Here is an 18,724-nt window from a genome sequence, read left to right on the forward strand (position 1 = left end):
CTCAGAATTCAAATCAGTGAATCTTACATTTACATGTCTTACAAAAAGATTTCAGATGATTTCATATTGCTATGTTGTTTATGTTTTCTGATATGTTGTGATCAAGTAAGACAGTTTTTGCAATTTCTGTACGTGGAAAGGTCTGGCAACAAACTTGCGGATGATCGTGCAAAAAGGCAAAGGAATGAGGGTATGCACATGCTTGCTGGAATTAAGACAGACATTAATCCCAGATGTCACCTAAAATAAGAAACCAACTATAATTTCATGCCCTAATGGTCACAGTTAACTAATACTGGTCACCTCCCCACCCCCACCATGAATAATCCTACACATGTGTACCACCTGGTCACCTGATCCAATAAGACACATTTCACACACTGACCTACACATTGTGCATATATACCTTACGAGTAGTGAGTCATAACCATGTTCAATCATTGATGATATATAATCTTAAATGGGAGATTTTTGGGATCAGCCAGTAAATTTTAATTTTGAAAAGGTATAACTACTAACCTATGCTGTTCACAATTTATAACCCTATTTCTTCTCAAATTTGGGACACCTGGTCGCTCATTTTAGCCAATATATATGTAATTCTGACAGGAATAGAGTTTTGGAATAGAGTTTCTTTTTCTTCCCATGGTTAGACCATCTAATGATCAACATACTCATATCTTTACTTTTCCAAAAGGCTGCTAAAGAAATGTAATATTCTACTTTCAACCCTACTAATATTTGTCCCAAATTTCAGAAGAATTAGAGTATATATACATATATATGTATACCAACACACTGATTAGCATTTTGACTGCTGACTTTCATTGATGAGGGTTGGTGAGCATGTGAGGCATTCATTGTTGTCAGACAGGTAGATGTCTGTGGTGCTGTATGAGTCAGTATGTGGGGGTTGGGAGTCAGCTGAACGGACAGGTTTATATTGACTATCACACACTAGTACAGGTACCTGTCACCTGTGCACACCCACCTGTACTCAGATGAGGGGGTGAGAACAAACACACCCATAAAACATGGTCAAAATACAGGCAAGGATCTACTATTTGTTTGAACAACATATTGACAATTTGCAGTGAAATTCAGTGAATATTTAACAGGATTCTAAGTTAGGTCAGGTTTACTACTAGAGCTTTTTTTTGATATATATATATATATATATATATACATATATACGCATACATGTACATGCATACCTAATCTTCAATTCAGTTACTTTGTGCTGTTCACATGACACACTTTAATAATTGATGGATTTGAACCAACACATGACCAGCTCCCGACATTTAAGTACATCAATAAATCAAACAATGAAATAAATTCACTTGCCAATAAGCTCCAAGGTGTCAAAATTTTGAATTACTTTTATATTTTGATTTTTTGAATTACTTTTATATTCATCTTTCATCATAATGAAGGCTGCATGTAGTCTTTTTAGGTTTTAATACTACAGTTCATCAGGTCTTTCACAGCCCTATCTCTGTGACGGGCGGTTTTAAAAAACATTTCTACCCCTGCAAATTTCATATCATTTTTTTCGCAAGTACATGTCACTGTATAATATTTACACCATAACAGGCATAGAATATTCATGCATATGATAATTACTCAACAACTGAAATCAGATTTTAATGGGAGTGAAATAAATGCACTTTGAGGGATCAAACTTTCATGTACGCATACATATATATACGTGTATATGTATTTTTTCATATATATATATATATAGCACTAAAACAACTGCATAGAGGATGTGGCAAAATGCACTCCTGGTTTTGCACTGCAGTTGTAAATAGTACTTCTATATATACCCCAAGAGTAAGCAAAACATGAGGGTAAGGTATACCACAAGCAGGATGCAGTCTGCAGTCACTCAGGTGTACACAAGCCATTAACCATGCACTTTTGCACTGTTCACCTTTTTTAGTACAGCGCAATGCTCAGCAAAATCCACAAATGCAGTTGGACTTCAAGAGTTGTGTATGAAAAGAGTACTGGTAGCAGGATTTTGCAGGCAGCTCACAGAAGCCTAGGGTTACAAACTGGTTGATGCGACTGTAAGGTTAGGCAACAGCTTAGCAGCAATAATACCCCCTTTTAGCAGGTCAAGATTACCTGTATAGCTTCTCCGACAATAACAGAAGTCACTGATAAGCATAGAGATAAAACTATTTTAACATCGCAGGCACCTGTACATAAATGCGATGCTTGAGATCTGTCGGACGCAAAGACGACCAGGCATGAATGTAAACTAACCTGTTTGGTTCACAAATACAACATCCTGTGCACAGACAGATCTTTCTACTACAATATTCTACATGTACCTTGCCAGGTGTGTTTAAAATTCTTCAAAGGTAAACTCAACTAAGTGAAGTTTAGCATGATCGCGTTGCCAGCCAAAAGAAAGAAAACAATACAAGAGCATACATGTACAAACATACATGCATGTGTGTAAACATGCAAAGCATTTCAATTGCTTTGAGCATACAAGTGCATCCGTAAGATTTCAGAGGTCTTTACATATAATTACACATATAGGTATACATGTATGCGCAATGTTTAGTAATCTTTTCACGTACTGTCAACAACCAGGTATACCAACGCCCTGACATAGACAGATGCGCATCAATTCAATTCTACATTTTCTAAAACCAGTCCTCATTCAAATTACATGTACACACCAGGCAGATATCTTTCATCACTACCTTCCTGTCAAAACAACCTTAACCTAATTTTGTTACTGGTACATACATGTTCCTGTAAGCGCCAATTTGTCTCCAATAGAAAAAAAATAGACATTGATGTCAAAGAGTAGTAAGTACACCTGGCTCTTCCAACAATGACCACACCCATCCATATAACATATATCATGTATTCACCTGATATCCTCAATGATATCAATGGCATAATAGTGAACCCTTTCCATAAACGCACATGTGTTCAAGAACTCAATCCAAAATCAGCATGTGTGTGTCAGAGCTGTAGTTTACTTCCTATAGAACACCGAAGTGGAGTCAGCTTGCATTCTTGTACATGTTTACGAACTCAACACCTCTGGTTAAGCGCTGTCTTTGGAAACAGTCGGCTTTGGTGTGATAGCATCTTTGATCTCAGAACCACTTCAAACCCTCAATACATGTCCTTCCATATCAACAGGCACAACCATTATCTTACAGAGGATCTAACCACCATCAAAGGAACGCATAGTGAAGTCAGCTGGGAGAGTTGAGATTAGGTCTGTGGAATGCTATACATAACATCGTGTTGGTTATGTCATCAATTATTGCCCGACTGAATTCAAGAATATAGACAAGTGTGCGAAAACCACTATATATACGTGGATGAACCTGCAAGTACAGTATACACTACAATTTATGCAAGACGTTTTGTGTACATGTATGTAAAGACATACATTTATAAGCAATATGTCAAAGTGCATTTTACCGGTGCTCACGACAGACATCAGAGTTGCACCAGCTAGCCTCCAATCGCTAAAATTTGCTATAGCAACTTTTATAGTCACAGGATAAATTTCAGGTAACATGACTTTTTAAAATAATTTATACTACACCAAAGCTTAAAATATTATTGAAATATAAAGTCGATTTAGAAAAGCCAACTTCAACTTTCATGACATCACACCAGCATATTCTGTGATGGAATGTTCATTTTGTGTTTCCTGTTGACTGTGCAAGCTTAGTTGATCTAATCAGAATATACAACATGTGCTTGAATTATATGTACACAATATAAGATGTGCTACAGAACGTAGATGTATTGTGTTGTAGACTAGTGAAATGTTTGTGTTACACAGGCTTTACCCAGCAGTCATGCACAGAGGCAGACAAATCCTCCACATCTGGTGTACATGACAAACACTCCACAATAAGCCTTATTGATCATACATTTGGTCAGAATTAAATCCCTTCAACATGTAATGCAGCATGGCTAATGAGTTAGGGGTGGCGAAGTCAAACTTAAGGTGGCTAAATATTAAAATGTTAAAACGGTCGAAAAAGTCTGACCTCTTTGTCATCCATCAAGGCAAAAGAATGAACATACACAAATTCAATACATAGGATCAGTTCAACATAAACATTGTATTTTCAAATTCCAATTAAAGAATTACACTGTACAAATGCTATTTAACACATTTACCTCGTAACACTTTAGAATTCATGTCTGATAATTACTCAGGATCGGTGTGTTTGTCCAGAGCATGAAGATAGTAAACGAGATCAGCTTAGCACACATTAATAAATGTATTTATCACAGTGGATCAAGTATCCTACATAAGTCACACATGCATACATACTGACATCTAATACACATGTATTAGATTATCATTAGCAGTCTGTTAAAGGCATCTATCCAAGGAATTGGATTTGTACGTATCTCTAGGTGTACCAGAATACTTTCAGTATCCTTACTTTAAATAGAAGAATAAAAAATTCCTCTTGCACTTTATCTGTTACATAATACTACTTCATATTTGCATGTGTACATGATACTTCATGATATAATTCATACTGTGCAGCTGTGCAAGACTAAGCTATTACCTGTGAAGTGGCCCTTACAACTTCAGGCCTAACACACATGTGTGCTGGCCCTGACAAAACTTCTGGCACACAGAAGTTAATTGGTGTGGGAGAACATACCAGCAGTACATGTCAAGCATTAGAACATATAGAACGTTAGCACTATACAAGTTTGTATACTTAGTTCCTTTCTTCAGATTTCTTTGGTGTTTAGTAGCATTCAAGATCCAGCCTTTCAAATATTTCTACTGATGTCTATTCAAATTTACACAAAGTTTTCAACCACAAAAGAGCGTAATATAATATGGAGGCAACTTAAAAGCATGGGTTGAGTACTACAACAGAAGGCTGCCCAGGGCCGTACAAAGGGCAGCTAGACCTTCACCGTCTAATATTTAATCCACAAAGACATGGGAAGCTTTGCTATCATCTATGCTTTTCAAGTTACATCCATGGACACTGTCAGTAAAAAAGAATATCTGCAAACAAACCATTCTTTAACATTTGTTTATTCCTTTATCTGTTAAATGTTGATGAATACACATAAATTTCCAAATTTCAACCATGATCAAAGACTTCAAACAACATTAAACTGTTCATTATGAGTAGCAGTACATTGTCTCTTGAGCTGTGGACAGACACAACGCTATGCCTATAAGCGACACACATGCCCCAGAAGAATTAGTACAATCTTCATGGTCTGTGTCACAACACTCAACTGATGCCCCTGCCTGCATTAACACCCATGTTCACCATATAGACTGGACAGTGACACATCACTGTTGGTGAAATAGTTAAAAAAAAAACAAAAAAAACACCTAAACTTATAGTTTGTAAGTTGTAACATGAATAGGTGACAAATCCTATATATATATATATATATATATATATATATTCTGACTCTCTTGTTCTCTTCATCAATACTAATAACAGCACTAAAACGTCTACATTGCAATATTGTGGTACACATCACACCTACATGTACATATATACACTAGCAACCATGCACATTCAACTCCTGTATCGAATGATGACAATCAAACCTCCATAATCCCCTAAATCCTTCTACAATCAATACAACTGTATACAACAGGTATAAGCCTGTAAGTACAGAACAATTCTGATATTCCTGGAATAGTGCACTTTAACACTGCTGTTTATGTATACACTCCACATTGAATGTATTATCAACTATATACAGAGAAAGAGAGAATGATATGCACAAACACATGCACATGTTGGTTATACAGTAAGCATTCAAACCATCACAGTAAGGTGTTGTTCTGCTAGGCTGTGCTGTGGATATGTATATATGCATGTACACATTGCATGCTGCTCAGAATTGCTGTCTGTACTGGCTCAGGTACAGCAAAGTGGCCAACGGACATAAATCTATCATGTATAGAATAGATGTAGAATAAATGCAACCAGGCTGGTTAATGACATCATCCATCTGGCTCAAACTACACATACCTGTTCAAGAACAGCTGGGAAGAATTTGCTGTCTATCAGATTTGAAATTATGTGCAGAAATATTTAGGGAGTTTACAAAAAACACAACTATATCCAGTGGTAAATAGAAAAATATCTAAGTTATCAGACCTGTAGACAATTAACCACAGACCCTCTCCTCATTATTAAACAATCAACTTGTAACGTGCACAGCAGTAGAGAGGAAACATCACTCATGAGGGTTTAGTCACATGTTTGCTCATAATGGTATTACAATTGTCAACATACACTCAAGTATGCTGTCAGACTAAAACACACACTGTGTATGTACATTATTTATCCATCAATATAATACACTTACATTAAAAATTCATTAATGGTTACAAACCAGCCTTTTTGTCAACACATATTACATGTACCTGATAATAATCACAATAAACACATTCTGGATTTCTTCATCTAGGATATTATGAAACTGATTAAATGAGCGATCTTACAGAGCCAAAACTACAGGTAAACACATATAGCTAAAACACAGTCACATACGCCTGCATAGTTTTAGCCGGGAGTGGGTGGGTTGTGTCTCAGTGTCTTTGAGACACCTTATTTTGGTGAATTTAAAATGGGAGAAATAGGGAAAATATGAGCAAATGTGACAGGCTGATTTCAAATTTTGGCTAAATCTATGGGTGTCAGAACTAACAGATGTCAATGATCATACCTCACACCATAATGCTGGCTATAATCAAAATGATCACCATACTCAGTTTTCGAAACATCCCAATTACTAGCACACCCTCTGTCGCAGACATTGATATGACCTCATCACTCTGTTACACCATACTCAGTTAGATTGTCATACTTGGTTAGTTTGGTCACAATACTCAGTTAGTGAGACTTCACAATGACCACAACGATCATGAGTGTGGCCCCAGCATTCCCATGTAGGCAGAGTTGTGCATAATCATCACAATTTTGGCACAGCATCCTAAACACATCACTGGGGAAGTGGGGTGGGGGTGGTTCTATCGTTGAAGGGTTAGCCTACTAGCCATCGTATAAGTGAGAGATTATTGAATTCGGCATAAAACACTGATCAAATAAATAACTAAATGAATGAATGATTCGACATTATCAGCGTACTTACCCGCTGTGTAATTGGAATTGTCTTGCTCTTCCTCTTTAAATTGGGAGAGCGCAAAATTTTCTTCACTATAGGCTTAGATTCCATCACTGGTATATCCTGGAACCAGGCCAGGTATTTCCCCTATTGTAGTGTTCCCATGTTTACAGGGCTGTGTAACTTTACTTTTCCCTTATTGGCTTTTGCCAGCCTTGTACAGTCTGCAAAAGAAAGTAGCCATTGTTAGAAATCAACTTTCAACATATGAGTTCACCTAAAGTCTTAGCTTATACGTACAGGAAAGATGCCAAAAGCCAATGAAATGCTCTGCTTCAGATGGTGAAATTTCACAATCATGCATTTAAGAAATTTAGGAACTTCATACTACTAAACAAAAAAAACCAAAAATGATAAGTACAAGCCACAGTACAAGTAAATATATAAAATGGATGTCAATAATGACAGATGACAATATAATAAAAATACTCCATTTCATTTTTACATACATTATAACAAACCTTTAACAGTAACGTAGCATTAAACATACAAATGCTGTTCTAGAAAGCATATATCAAGCTGATGCCAAACAAACAGTTCAACCAATTTTAAGAGCCATGCTAGCCTTATTCCACTTACACTGCATATTTGACCTGAGCAATGAATAATCCTCAGTTCATTATGTTACTTCAATACTAAACTGGCTGACCCACTATCAATGATGACAATAACAAGAAGCCTATATATAGTTGGCCTGTTTTAGAAACTGTTTAACAGTTACTATCATATAATTAGTTTATACATTGAAAGATGCAAAATATCAACGCTGTGTGTACATGAGCTTGACATAGTGTTACCATGGTGTTTCTATATCTGTTATAACGCAACAAAAGTCACACCCAACTAATTCAAACAAGAAACATGACTTCCTATCCCGGAGATGAGCATAAATGCAGCAATCAGAAACATACCAGGATGGGGGATGTCCATCCCTTGTTAAATCAATGAATCGCTCGTCTCAGTTTAAAAGTTGCAGAAACTACTGCTGTGCAAAATGTACCAAACACACTTGACCGAAAGCTAGCTGCTCTGTACAGTATGATCTTGGCTATGTCAACACCCCAAAAACCAGAACAACAGAGACATGATCTGCAACTGCTGAACTAAGTATTCTATTAAAATAGGATAACGCAAACCTCGCCGCGCCAACAACATGATAACCACACTGAGCCCATCGCCAGGTGTCATTTCAAAAACACAGAAGCTTCCAGCGAACTGAGGAGTGTAAAATTTAATTAGAATGAACCAGCAGACTTGCGAGAAACTGACACAAATATAAAGCCACCGTTTTCAACATACCTCACAATTTCTTGATGCTTTATCGCCCGATTGTATGAGACAACGTCCCACCTCCGCCAGTACTACTTGAGTGACATTCAAGTTTGAAACTCGGTCAGGTTCTCTTCGGCAGATCATTACATCTAACCTTCATTTTGATTGGCTAACGCGTCCTGCACATTTTGGAAAGAAACTACAGCTTTCTTTATTTAGTGAAAATATCACATGGTTTAACTAGCTCTGGACTTTAGTTTTACTAGTAAAATGAGCGCACGGTTGCTGAAATGCATTCTTACCTGCTGCATTTCTACAAAATATTGTACATAACCTCAGTCTGCGCGGTACACAATGCAGCCAATGAAAAGCCAGTTTACACCAAGGAAGGCAGTGGTTTAGACGAAAGAGGGCGCAAGTGTCTGGCTCACGTGGGGAATCTCCCCGCGGAGTAGGCGGGAGGAATCCCCTTCAAGCGTACATATACATCAAAGATGTCTAGGGTCAGTTTTGAAGACGTCCTGAAGGCCCACGAAAGAATTGTCAGTCATATTCACAAGACACCCGTGTTTACCAGTTCGTCAGTAGACAAAATAGCAGGAAGAAAAGTGTATTTTAAAGCCGAATGTTTGCAGAAAACTGGATCGTTCAAGGCTAGAGGTGCACTAAATGCTGTGAGGAGAAAACTATTTTTAGTTAAACCATAATAAAAGAACTTTTCGTCTCAAATAAAATTAATGAAGTTAACAAGAAATAGAAGAATTTTTTTTGTAATATCTCTTTGCAAGACCATTTTATTGAGAGGTAATCAGGACAGACTGAGAATTAATAATTGAGACATTTTCATTGAAAAAATAATAAATAAGTGGACTTTACTTTGCAGCATAAAACTGATGTGATAGTGTGCTCATAACAAATAAATTCCTGACATTGGTGACGATTTTGAAAATAAGCCGATTGAGTTAACTAGCCTATATGAGCTGCCGCCAAATAATTACATATGCTTGGGCATATAATTCTGCATTGATATGAATAATGAAAACTATATTGGAAAACATATTGCAGACTAATACGGAAACTTCATCATACTCTAAATAATGGAATTATCCCACGATAATATTTCTTTTCAGATACTGGCCCTGAAGGACACTGGCAATTCTTCTGCAGGAGTGGTAATTAACAATTATTCTTAAACTTCTGTTGATTAATGCAATATGTATTGTAAACTTCGGGGGAAAATTTGTGATAGAGATCAAATCAGCTTTTGTCAGAATTGCCATGAAAGATACATCTTTCCTCATCATATATTGTGTATGACATAAAGCGAAAGTGTTTATGCTTTTCTTATTACAAATCTTTTCATATTTGCCAGTCTTTGTTTAAAAGCATACACCACTCCTCAAAAGAATCATTCTTGCTTGCAGTGATCACCAAGGAATTCAAATTTGATACAGTTTCCAACACAAAATCAAGACAAGTGTTAATTGTTCCCAGTTTTAAATAGATGTGTAATAGTATACACAACTGACAAGTTCTACTTTGTAAATCAAGTTGTGATTACCTGGAAGATGTTTCGTCAGTGAACCTTCTTTGATGTCACCATTTCTAGGCAGCTAAGTTTCATTTTCTATATTTAGCTGATTGTTTGCATAATTTAAGTCAGTGTGTTGGTATGAACATCCATCAAAAGTGAAAAAAATGGTAGCCAAAACAAACAAGATAACTGAACACTCAACCATTTTATTGTACCTCCACTAAGACACAGAATCGTGTGTGTTTTAGGTAACTCACAGCAGTGGTAACCATGGCCAGGCTGTGGCCTGGGCGTCACGACTGGCTGGTCTCCCCTGTTCTGTAATAGTACCACAAGATACTACAGCCGTAAAGCAAGATGCCATCAAGGGCTATGGAGCTAACTTAATTCTTTGTGAGTCCAGTCCCACCTCCAGGTAAGAGTAGATTTAGAGTTAGCAAGTGTCCATTAGTTCAAGAGGTATGTACTGATTAGGACTACCTGTTAATCTGGTAATGAAGTTTTGTTCTTAAGATCTATCAGATTCTATTTATTTATCTATTTGATTGGTGTCCTACGCCGTACTCAAGAATATTTGACTTATACAAAGGCGGCCAGCATTATGGTGGGTGGAAACCGGGCAGAGCCCAGGGGAAGCCCAGACAGACCTTCCCACGTACGGCCGGAGAGGAAGCCAGCATGAGCTGGACTTGAACTCACAGCGATCACATTGGTGAGAACTGAGCCACGGAGGCGCCTTTTTAAGATTATAGATAGATAAGTATGTATGTGGAATTTTGGCAGCTCCAGGGGATTTTAATGAAGACATCTATAGTCGCAATTACAGTCAGGTGTTGTGTTATTTCAGAAAATGATGAGAATGGAGATTGTATCTACTTGAGCCAGCAAACATATGAATGAAAAATTCCAGATTATGGCATTTCAGGGGCCAAGGATTTCAAGGGGCTTATCCCCCAGTCTTACATGTTTTTCTAAATTGCTACCATTTTTGATGGGTTGGCCTCAGAAAATCACTTACGTTTATACTTATTGCCCCCACCATGGGAGTGGTTCCACTGACCATGCATTAGGCAGCAATCAAATAAATAAATATTTACTTGATCATTTCTGGTCTAAATGGCTGTTTTTTAATTTGGCAGAGTTGAAACATGTAACAAGGTTGCTAAGGAAACGGGCCAGGTGATTATCCCACCATATGACAAGTATGAAGTTATAGCTGGTCAGGTGGGTGCCCTTAACAAAAAATGATCAATCATTTACAGGAGGCTTACATAACTTTACAATTTATAGGCTCATAATGGTTAATGGTAGATGTTGGTACTGGTATCACATGCTGAAACATTTGTCACAAGATGCCTGTTTTTAGTATGCCTGTCTGTTTAACATTAGATGTCGTTCATTATGATGACCTGTATTTAACTTGAGAAAAATGAAAAGATGAACTTGAATGTCATTGATCTGGCTCTTGCAGGGAACGATAGCTGTAGAGCTGCTCACTCAAGTCCCAGACTTAGATGCCATTATAGTTCCCATCAGTGGAGGGGGCCTGATATCTGGCATAGCCACGGCAGCCAAGGAAATTAAACCTAACATCAGAGGTGAGAAGGGAGTGGGATGGGACTGAGTCATTAAGGTGCTTGCCTTTCAGTTTCACGGTCACCTGAGATGAAGGTGAAGTACCATTCTGGGATGGGGGAATTTTCAAGAATCCACTGAGTGGCAACAAGTGGTCAGCTCTGTGATGTTGCCTTACATGAAGTTCACAGGAGATCATTTGCCTTCCACCATCTCATACATGGAAAAGCTTGGTAGTATAACATACCAAAGGTCAATGGTTTACTCCAGGCATGCATGTTACCTCCCCTCATAATATACTGCCCACCATGGTATGAGTGACTATAAATTACAGGGTTCTTCCATTTGGCATTATGCTCCAATGATAAAACTACTTACGTTCCTCTATTTTGGTCAGGGCATCCGTGGCTGAGTGGTTAACATGCTCGCGCAACACATTCATTCAGCAGCCTCTGAACAGTGTAGTCCCTATGACTGACTAATCTGCCATGTGGGAAGATCTGCCAGCAACCAGCAGATGGTTGTGAGTTTCCGCAAGGCTATGTCAGATTCCTCCTGCCATCATTCTGGCCACGGTCGTATAAGTAAAATATTCTTAAATACAGTGTAAAAGACCAATCAACTTTATAAATCTGGTAGGGTTACAGTATCCTTGGATTGGTGATTCCAGGAAAAGAATGGACGTTAAGTTTGCCACAGTACATTATTCTGATTTTTAGCTCATTTGTACAAAGTAAGTAGAGTTATTGTGAGAGGAGGATCAGATGCTTTCGGTGGTGATGTCAGTTTCCAGTTTGGATAAAGTTTTTGGCCAGTCATAGGGTTGCAGTGTCCACCCATAGTACACAGATAGCCAGTGGTCAGTAGTGATTGGTATATCAAGGCCCAAGCAAATTTTTTACCCCTTAGCTCAACATTTCCTCAGCCATTCACAGCATTGCAGTAGTCACCCATACTACAAGGATTGCCAGATGTAGTTCTCCATTTACATATCAAAGGCCTCTGCAGTAAATTTGTGCACAAACTCCCCACAGTAATGATATACCACAGCAGTGATATACTTACACATACAATAAACAGCTATGGTTGTGACAGTATAATAACTTTGGCCTTTCTTGTTGATTTAATGATAAGATCTTTGCACTATTTAATTAAAGAATAATATCTGTGGATGACAGTGTCAATCATTCTACTTTATTTTGGTTTTGACATCAATATTTGAACGCATCACATGACTTTAACCTTATTCTCTGAATACCATGTTAGTTATGAGAGTAACTGTGAATAGATCGTTTGTAAGTATCCTTTTTTTTTTTTCACCCAGTGTATGCTGTGGAACCTGTGGGTAAAGATCTAGAGCATTGCTTAAGGGAAGGTAAGTGTTTCTGAAGATTAGAAAAGGTGTCATTCGGTAATCTTACAGAGCTCAAAAGATCCGTAAAAGTATGGCAGTTATGAGTTAGAACTCTTTTGACGCTGAAGGTAAAAAATCTTAAAGTACCCTATGACCTGTCAGAAATGTTAGGCATCTATTTTTGATTACAAATACCAAAAAAGGTATATAAAATAGCTATATAAAAGAATATTTATAGTAGAAGTATTGAGAGCTGAACATTGTAGAAGTCTTGAGGGAAGTTGGTGTTATTTGTGTCTGCAGATCAGGGCGAGACGGGCGCTTGGTAAATTAATGTCAATAATAAGTCACATGATACAGTAGGATTTTCAGCTTGAATGACAAAAGAGTTCCAACTTGAAACACCCAAGTTGGAGCAATCCATGTGTTGGGATAGTCAGTACATTCGTTATTTGATGACTGATGCCATTTTATTGATGTTCCAATGAAACATTCCTTTCCCAGCTTATTGTAAAAATTTGTCACATCAAAACGTTAATGTAACAATGATACTGTAGAAATTGATATACTGTTACATCGTAACAATAGCTCAAGGTCCTTCTTCACACATCACCAATGTGGTCGCTGTGAGTTCAAGTCCAGCTCATGCTGGCTTCCTCTCCGGCTGTATGTGAGAAGGCCTGTCAGCAACCTGCGGATGGTCGTGGGGTTTCCCCCAGGCTCTGCCCTGTTTCCACCACCATAATGCTGGCCGCCATCGTATAAGTGAAATATTCTTGAGTACACTAATCAAATAAATAAATAAATTCTTCTTCACACGAGAGCAACTTCACTAGGTTAAAAAATATGCTGTCTTCCACATTTATGTAAAAAAAAAAAAATTCTCCTGAATCATGTAACACAGCAAAGACATCCTTTATGATGAGAGAAATGAAATTTACCAAATTTTGCCAGATTCGTTGACCCTGGTTGTTTGCAGGCAAAAGGTTGTGGCCGAATCCCCCCACGTTTCTGGATACAATAGCTGATGGTATAAAAACACAACAGGTGGGGCAACTCACCTGGCCTATAGTTCTAAGTTTGGTTGAGAAGGATGTTTTCACAGTGGTAAGTCTGATCAAAAAAGTAAAAGTTCAAATTCAAATAACACCAGCTATTTTTACTTGCTGTGTGATATTATTTACCGTATGAAACCAGTTGTGAGAGTTTATTTGATGAGATTTCTACTGGTTTGGTTTACCATTCAGTGTGAAAACAAGATCAGGTGAATAAGTTTGAAATGTTATCATCAATTCTGAATCTCTAATGCCAATTGTGAACCATAAAAAGAACATTCACATTTTGCCAAATTAACAAGTCTAATTTCTAAAACAAACAATAAAGCTGATAGGGCTAGTTAAATATTAGACAACAATAAATATTAGACAACAGTAGTTTTCATAATGATGGTGACATTCATAATTTGCCCTAAATGGAAGTCACATGTATTTTAGTGATGTGTAAATGCTTCCTTTTGTTTACACTTTCAGAGTGATGAGCAGATAAAAGATGCTATGAAGTTTGCATTCCAGAGATTGAAGGTACATAGTGCATGCATATGAAATCACATTGTAAACATCATTGCCCAGTTGTCCCAAAGTGTATTAGCTAATACTAATATTAAGTCATATTTTTATTAAGTACAGTGTATTATTAAGTTTATTAAGTATAGACTAATTTTAAGTCAAGTTTTTAGCCAAACTCAGCAGCCAATGCAGTTTTCCAAAATCAAAGTATAGCTGCAGCAGTTTAGTTCATATTTAATACAATGTTACACATTTGTTTTTAGGGTAAATACAAAGTTGAAAACTTTAAACTTGAAAGCTTAAAATTAAATCTGGTATTAATTCTTCAACCAGTTTTGAACAACTGGGCCTAGGGCATTTGAATGCAAGATGCTGTAATGGCTTTTGATGAACCTTGTCTAATGCATGTTTATATCATCTGGTCTCCACACGCCACAATAACACATTTACAAAGCACAGAAATGGCCTAAGATAACTAAGCTTGCCTTAATCCAACATAAACAAAGTGGAAATATGTGTTGTGAAACTAAGTATTTGAATCATAAGGCAGCATGGCCATGAAAGGGTAGGCAGTTTATAAAGACGATTAAGTCTCTTATTTCAGATATGCAAAATAACTTTCAATGTGAACAAAATAATATGTGTATATTGATCACAACGGCCTACATAGAAAAGCAGCAGTCTTCTGTGTCACATTAAATAACTGCATTATTAATTCTTGATAATGATACTGTGTTTTCTAATGGAAATCAATACATTTGTTGTTTACAGCTGGTAATAGAGGCTGCAGCTGGTGCAGCTATGGCTGCTGTTATATCACAGAAAATGAAACAGCTTGATCCAGCCATTGCCAAAGTGGGAGTGATTCTCTGTGGGGGTAATGTGGACATCTGTAACTTACCATGGAAATAAAATTTCCACATTATTGTCCAGATACAAAATGTTGCAATTTTTAAATTTTTTATACTCTAGTCCAATTGTTTGCATCGTATGTGTTATTGAAAATTATAATACCTCTACACTGACATTATTTTTCCAGGGTTTAATGTAATTTTATAATAGTATACACATGAATTACATATCTATTCCTGTATTTTGATGCCACAGTGTGTGTGATTTACCATTACAGTTAACCTACCAGTTTTTGTGTAGATGCCTGTTTCTGTAAGATGTCAGTTTTGTCTCTTGTGCCTGTATTCTTCCTCAGCTGTTACAAAAATTGATGTGGTTTCATAGAAAGAATAAAACTAACCCCAATTACAGTTAGGCTGTATGTTCACATCCCACACCAGTCAGGTAAGCTGGTGGTGTGAGGTACATGTAAGGTTGTTTTTCCAGTGGGATATTTCTTGACTCATATATTTTAGTGCTAAAGAATAAGAGAAAAATACTTCGCATGTGGTGCTATAAGAGAAGTCAGATTTAGACAGTTTCAAATATATGGGCTGTACATAGTTTCATAATCATTATATTGTGAGAAATAAATGAGGTACCCATGGCTCAAGCTCTAACTTCTGTGGAATTCAATCTAGAAAGATTGCTGTCTACTCTTCCAAACTTTTTGACCGGCACCGATAGCACAGTTGGTAGAGCATCTGCTTCGGGAGCAGTAGATCCAGGGTAAATCCTGGGTCAAGTCACACCTAAGACTTTAAAAGAGGAAGTTGTAACTTCCTCGCTTGGTGTTCAGCATTCAGGGGATAGTGCAACAACTGGTTGACCCATATCAGTATAATGGCTCGGGCGGGCACCTTACTTGGCGCCTGAGTGAGGCAGCACTAGATAAAAGAGTGGTGGAAATCCGTACTGCAAAAAGAAGGCACTCTAAGGATTCCTTCATCGTCATATGACTGAAAAATTGTTAAGTACGACGTTAAATCTCAAGCACTCACTCACTCACTGCAAACTTTTTGTCCTCCCATTGTTAGCTCGCCTTACAAAGTAAGGAGAGGTGTTGTGAGAGGGGGATCAGATGCTGTTGGACTCCAATTAGGTTTAAGTTTTTGGCCAATCATAGGGTTGCTGTGGCCACCCATACAACACAGATAGCCAATCATCTGTAGTGGTTTGCATATCAAAGAGCAAGGAAGTTTTTTTACCTTTTAGCTCCACATTTTGCTCAGCTGTTCACAGGGTTGCAGTTGCCTCCCATAGTACATGGGTTGCCGAATGCAGTTCACAATTTGCGTATCAAAGACCTCCGTGGTAAAGCTGTGCTCTAACTCCCCACATTGTCTTTTTACCACCACAATGGTGTTCAACTCTATAACATATGAATTCACTTCTCTGCAATCCTTACACATATGATAAACATTCATACCTGTGACAATGTAATAATTTTGGTCTGTCTTGTTGATTTAATGGCAAGATCTTAGCACTGTATAATTAGAGAATAATATCTGCGCATGGCAGTGTCAGTCATTCTACTTTATGTTGGTTCAGAGGTCAGTGTTTGAACGCATCACATGACTTTAATATTATTCTCTGCGTTCAATAAAATATAATACATGTAATGCTAATTATTGTAATTAATAAGTAGAAATAGTGTACAGAAATACATTTTCTTTTAAATAGAAATTGCTCATTGTGAATATGTATACAGTGTAAAAGACTTCTCCCTGCTGACTGAGCAGAAAGTATATCGCTCAAATTCACCAGTTTCTTAACATTTTGGATGGGAGTTCAAACGTAGCTCTTGCTCCAGTTGCTTTACCGAGAAGAAAGTTTGACTGGCACCCTCAGGGACCTACTTTGGTTTCTCCAACCATAAATGTGATTGATGTTTTCAAATGAGATACTCAAGAGATTAATACAAAACACCAATCAAAAAAGGGATTGTAAACTTAATGTCTAGCTTTTGTACATGGATGTGTGAAATATTTATTATATATTACCATAGTGTAAAGCAAATGTTTTAATGGTTGCTTGATCTGCAATGGTAACCTTGGATGGGGTTATATTTGTATTAATAATCCATTTCCAATGGAAAAGATAAAATAAACCAGATGATGTTTTTTAAGATGATCCTTTTTTATATTTGTTTATTTATTTATTTATTTTAATTGATTGAAGTTTTACGCTGTACTCAAGAATATTTCACTTACGAATCTGTAGCCCAGCTATTTTTGTTATGACATTGTGTTGGTAATGTGACGTGGAGGTGCTTGCTGAGTTAGCAAGTATGACTGATTGATTATGACTTAACATCGCCTTACTGCAGCCATATCATTATGAGAGCAGCTAAGATGCTTATCTCTGAGTGGCATGAACATATCCATAAACAGGGATTTCCCAAGATGCCTGTGCATCTACAGTTCAAAGCACCTTAGTGGCAACAAGCAGTCAATAGTGGTCATATGACCATTGAGACTCTTATATTGGCTGCCTGTGTATAAAATAAATATTTTTCAGTATAGCATGAAACAAGAATCAGTGAATGAATATAATTTGAAATATCTAACACCTGAGCTTGTTAGATATGAAACAGAAACTACCCCAATTATTCAACCTTTTCAACCATCTCTGCAACCAATATTTTAAAACATTCTAAGAGAACTATAGGAGGTGGTGAAAGAATTTGCACAGTTTTTCTTAAGCTTTCTGCTTTAATGACACAAACAAATCATTTTAGCATGATTTTCATAATAAATGGCATAAATTCCACCAAAAAAGTGCTTTAGAGGTCTAGAAGGTTGACTATTTTAAGGAGGTGTTCCTAAAACCTCTCATTTACATCTGACAGCATGTGGATAAATATACATCTGAATAAATATACACGTACCGGTGTTTACTGGCCATTGTTAGGGAAGTTATCACCATTGATTAGCTTTAGCAGTTAACAGCAGAATTCTGTCAAAATCACTTTCGGTACAGTTGAAAGATTTGGTGTGTTACCAGTTTAAGACATGCCTGTGTTTTCGAGATCACCAGTGTCTGGATGATCATAAGACTTCTGTGTCAATTGAACTCTCTCATGTGGGTTATCTGCCAAAGGGTATACAGTGAAGAAAAGTGTATTGACACTGAATTGGGCATTTCAATCTAAGCAGAAAAATCCTAAAGTGTTCTTTGTTTATGCCAACGAAATTCGTCTTAATGGCGCTTGTAGTTTAACACGTACTTCCAATAATTTTGAGCAAACGTCCTCCCAGGGGCGCAATCAAGGGGGGATAACTTATTAGAAGCACATCAAGGGGGATAATCTGTTATTAGGCATGGCCGCCCATAATGGTGATG

General features: G+C 37.2%; 2 protein-coding genes across 2 annotated transcripts in view; one reads left to right on the forward strand and one right to left on the reverse strand.

Annotated features, from left to right (window-relative positions):
- LOC135469273 (WD repeat-containing protein 62-like) overlaps positions 1–8,560 on the reverse strand; it is a 76,570-nt gene extending 68,010 nt beyond the window's left edge. The window contains 2 exon segments of the mRNA XM_064747888.1: positions 7,156–7,352; positions 8,488–8,560. Of these exon segments, the coding sequence (XP_064603958.1) occupies positions 7,156–7,239 (84 nt within the window). The 5' untranslated portion in view covers positions 7,240–7,352; positions 8,488–8,560.
- A 360-nt stretch (positions 8,561–8,920) lies between these two features.
- LOC135468410 (serine racemase-like) lies at positions 8,921–16,305 on the forward strand. The gene is made up of 9 exons (XM_064746656.1): positions 8,921–9,134; positions 9,591–9,632; positions 10,243–10,409; positions 11,134–11,218; positions 11,466–11,592; positions 12,894–12,944; positions 13,903–14,030; positions 14,453–14,503; positions 15,260–16,305. Exons 1-9 carry the CDS (start codon positions 8,955–8,957, stop codon positions 15,398–15,400), a joined length of 972 nt encoding a protein of 323 aa, XP_064602726.1. The 5' UTR covers positions 8,921–8,954; the 3' UTR covers positions 15,401–16,305.
- The last annotated feature ends 2,419 nt before the right edge of the window (positions 16,306–18,724 follow it).

The sequence above is a fragment of the Liolophura sinensis genome, chromosome 6 (assembly GCF_032854445.1).
Source record: "Liolophura sinensis isolate JHLJ2023 chromosome 6, CUHK_Ljap_v2, whole genome shotgun sequence".
Classification (NCBI taxonomy): Eukaryota; Metazoa; Mollusca; class Polyplacophora; order Chitonida; family Chitonidae; genus Liolophura; species Liolophura sinensis.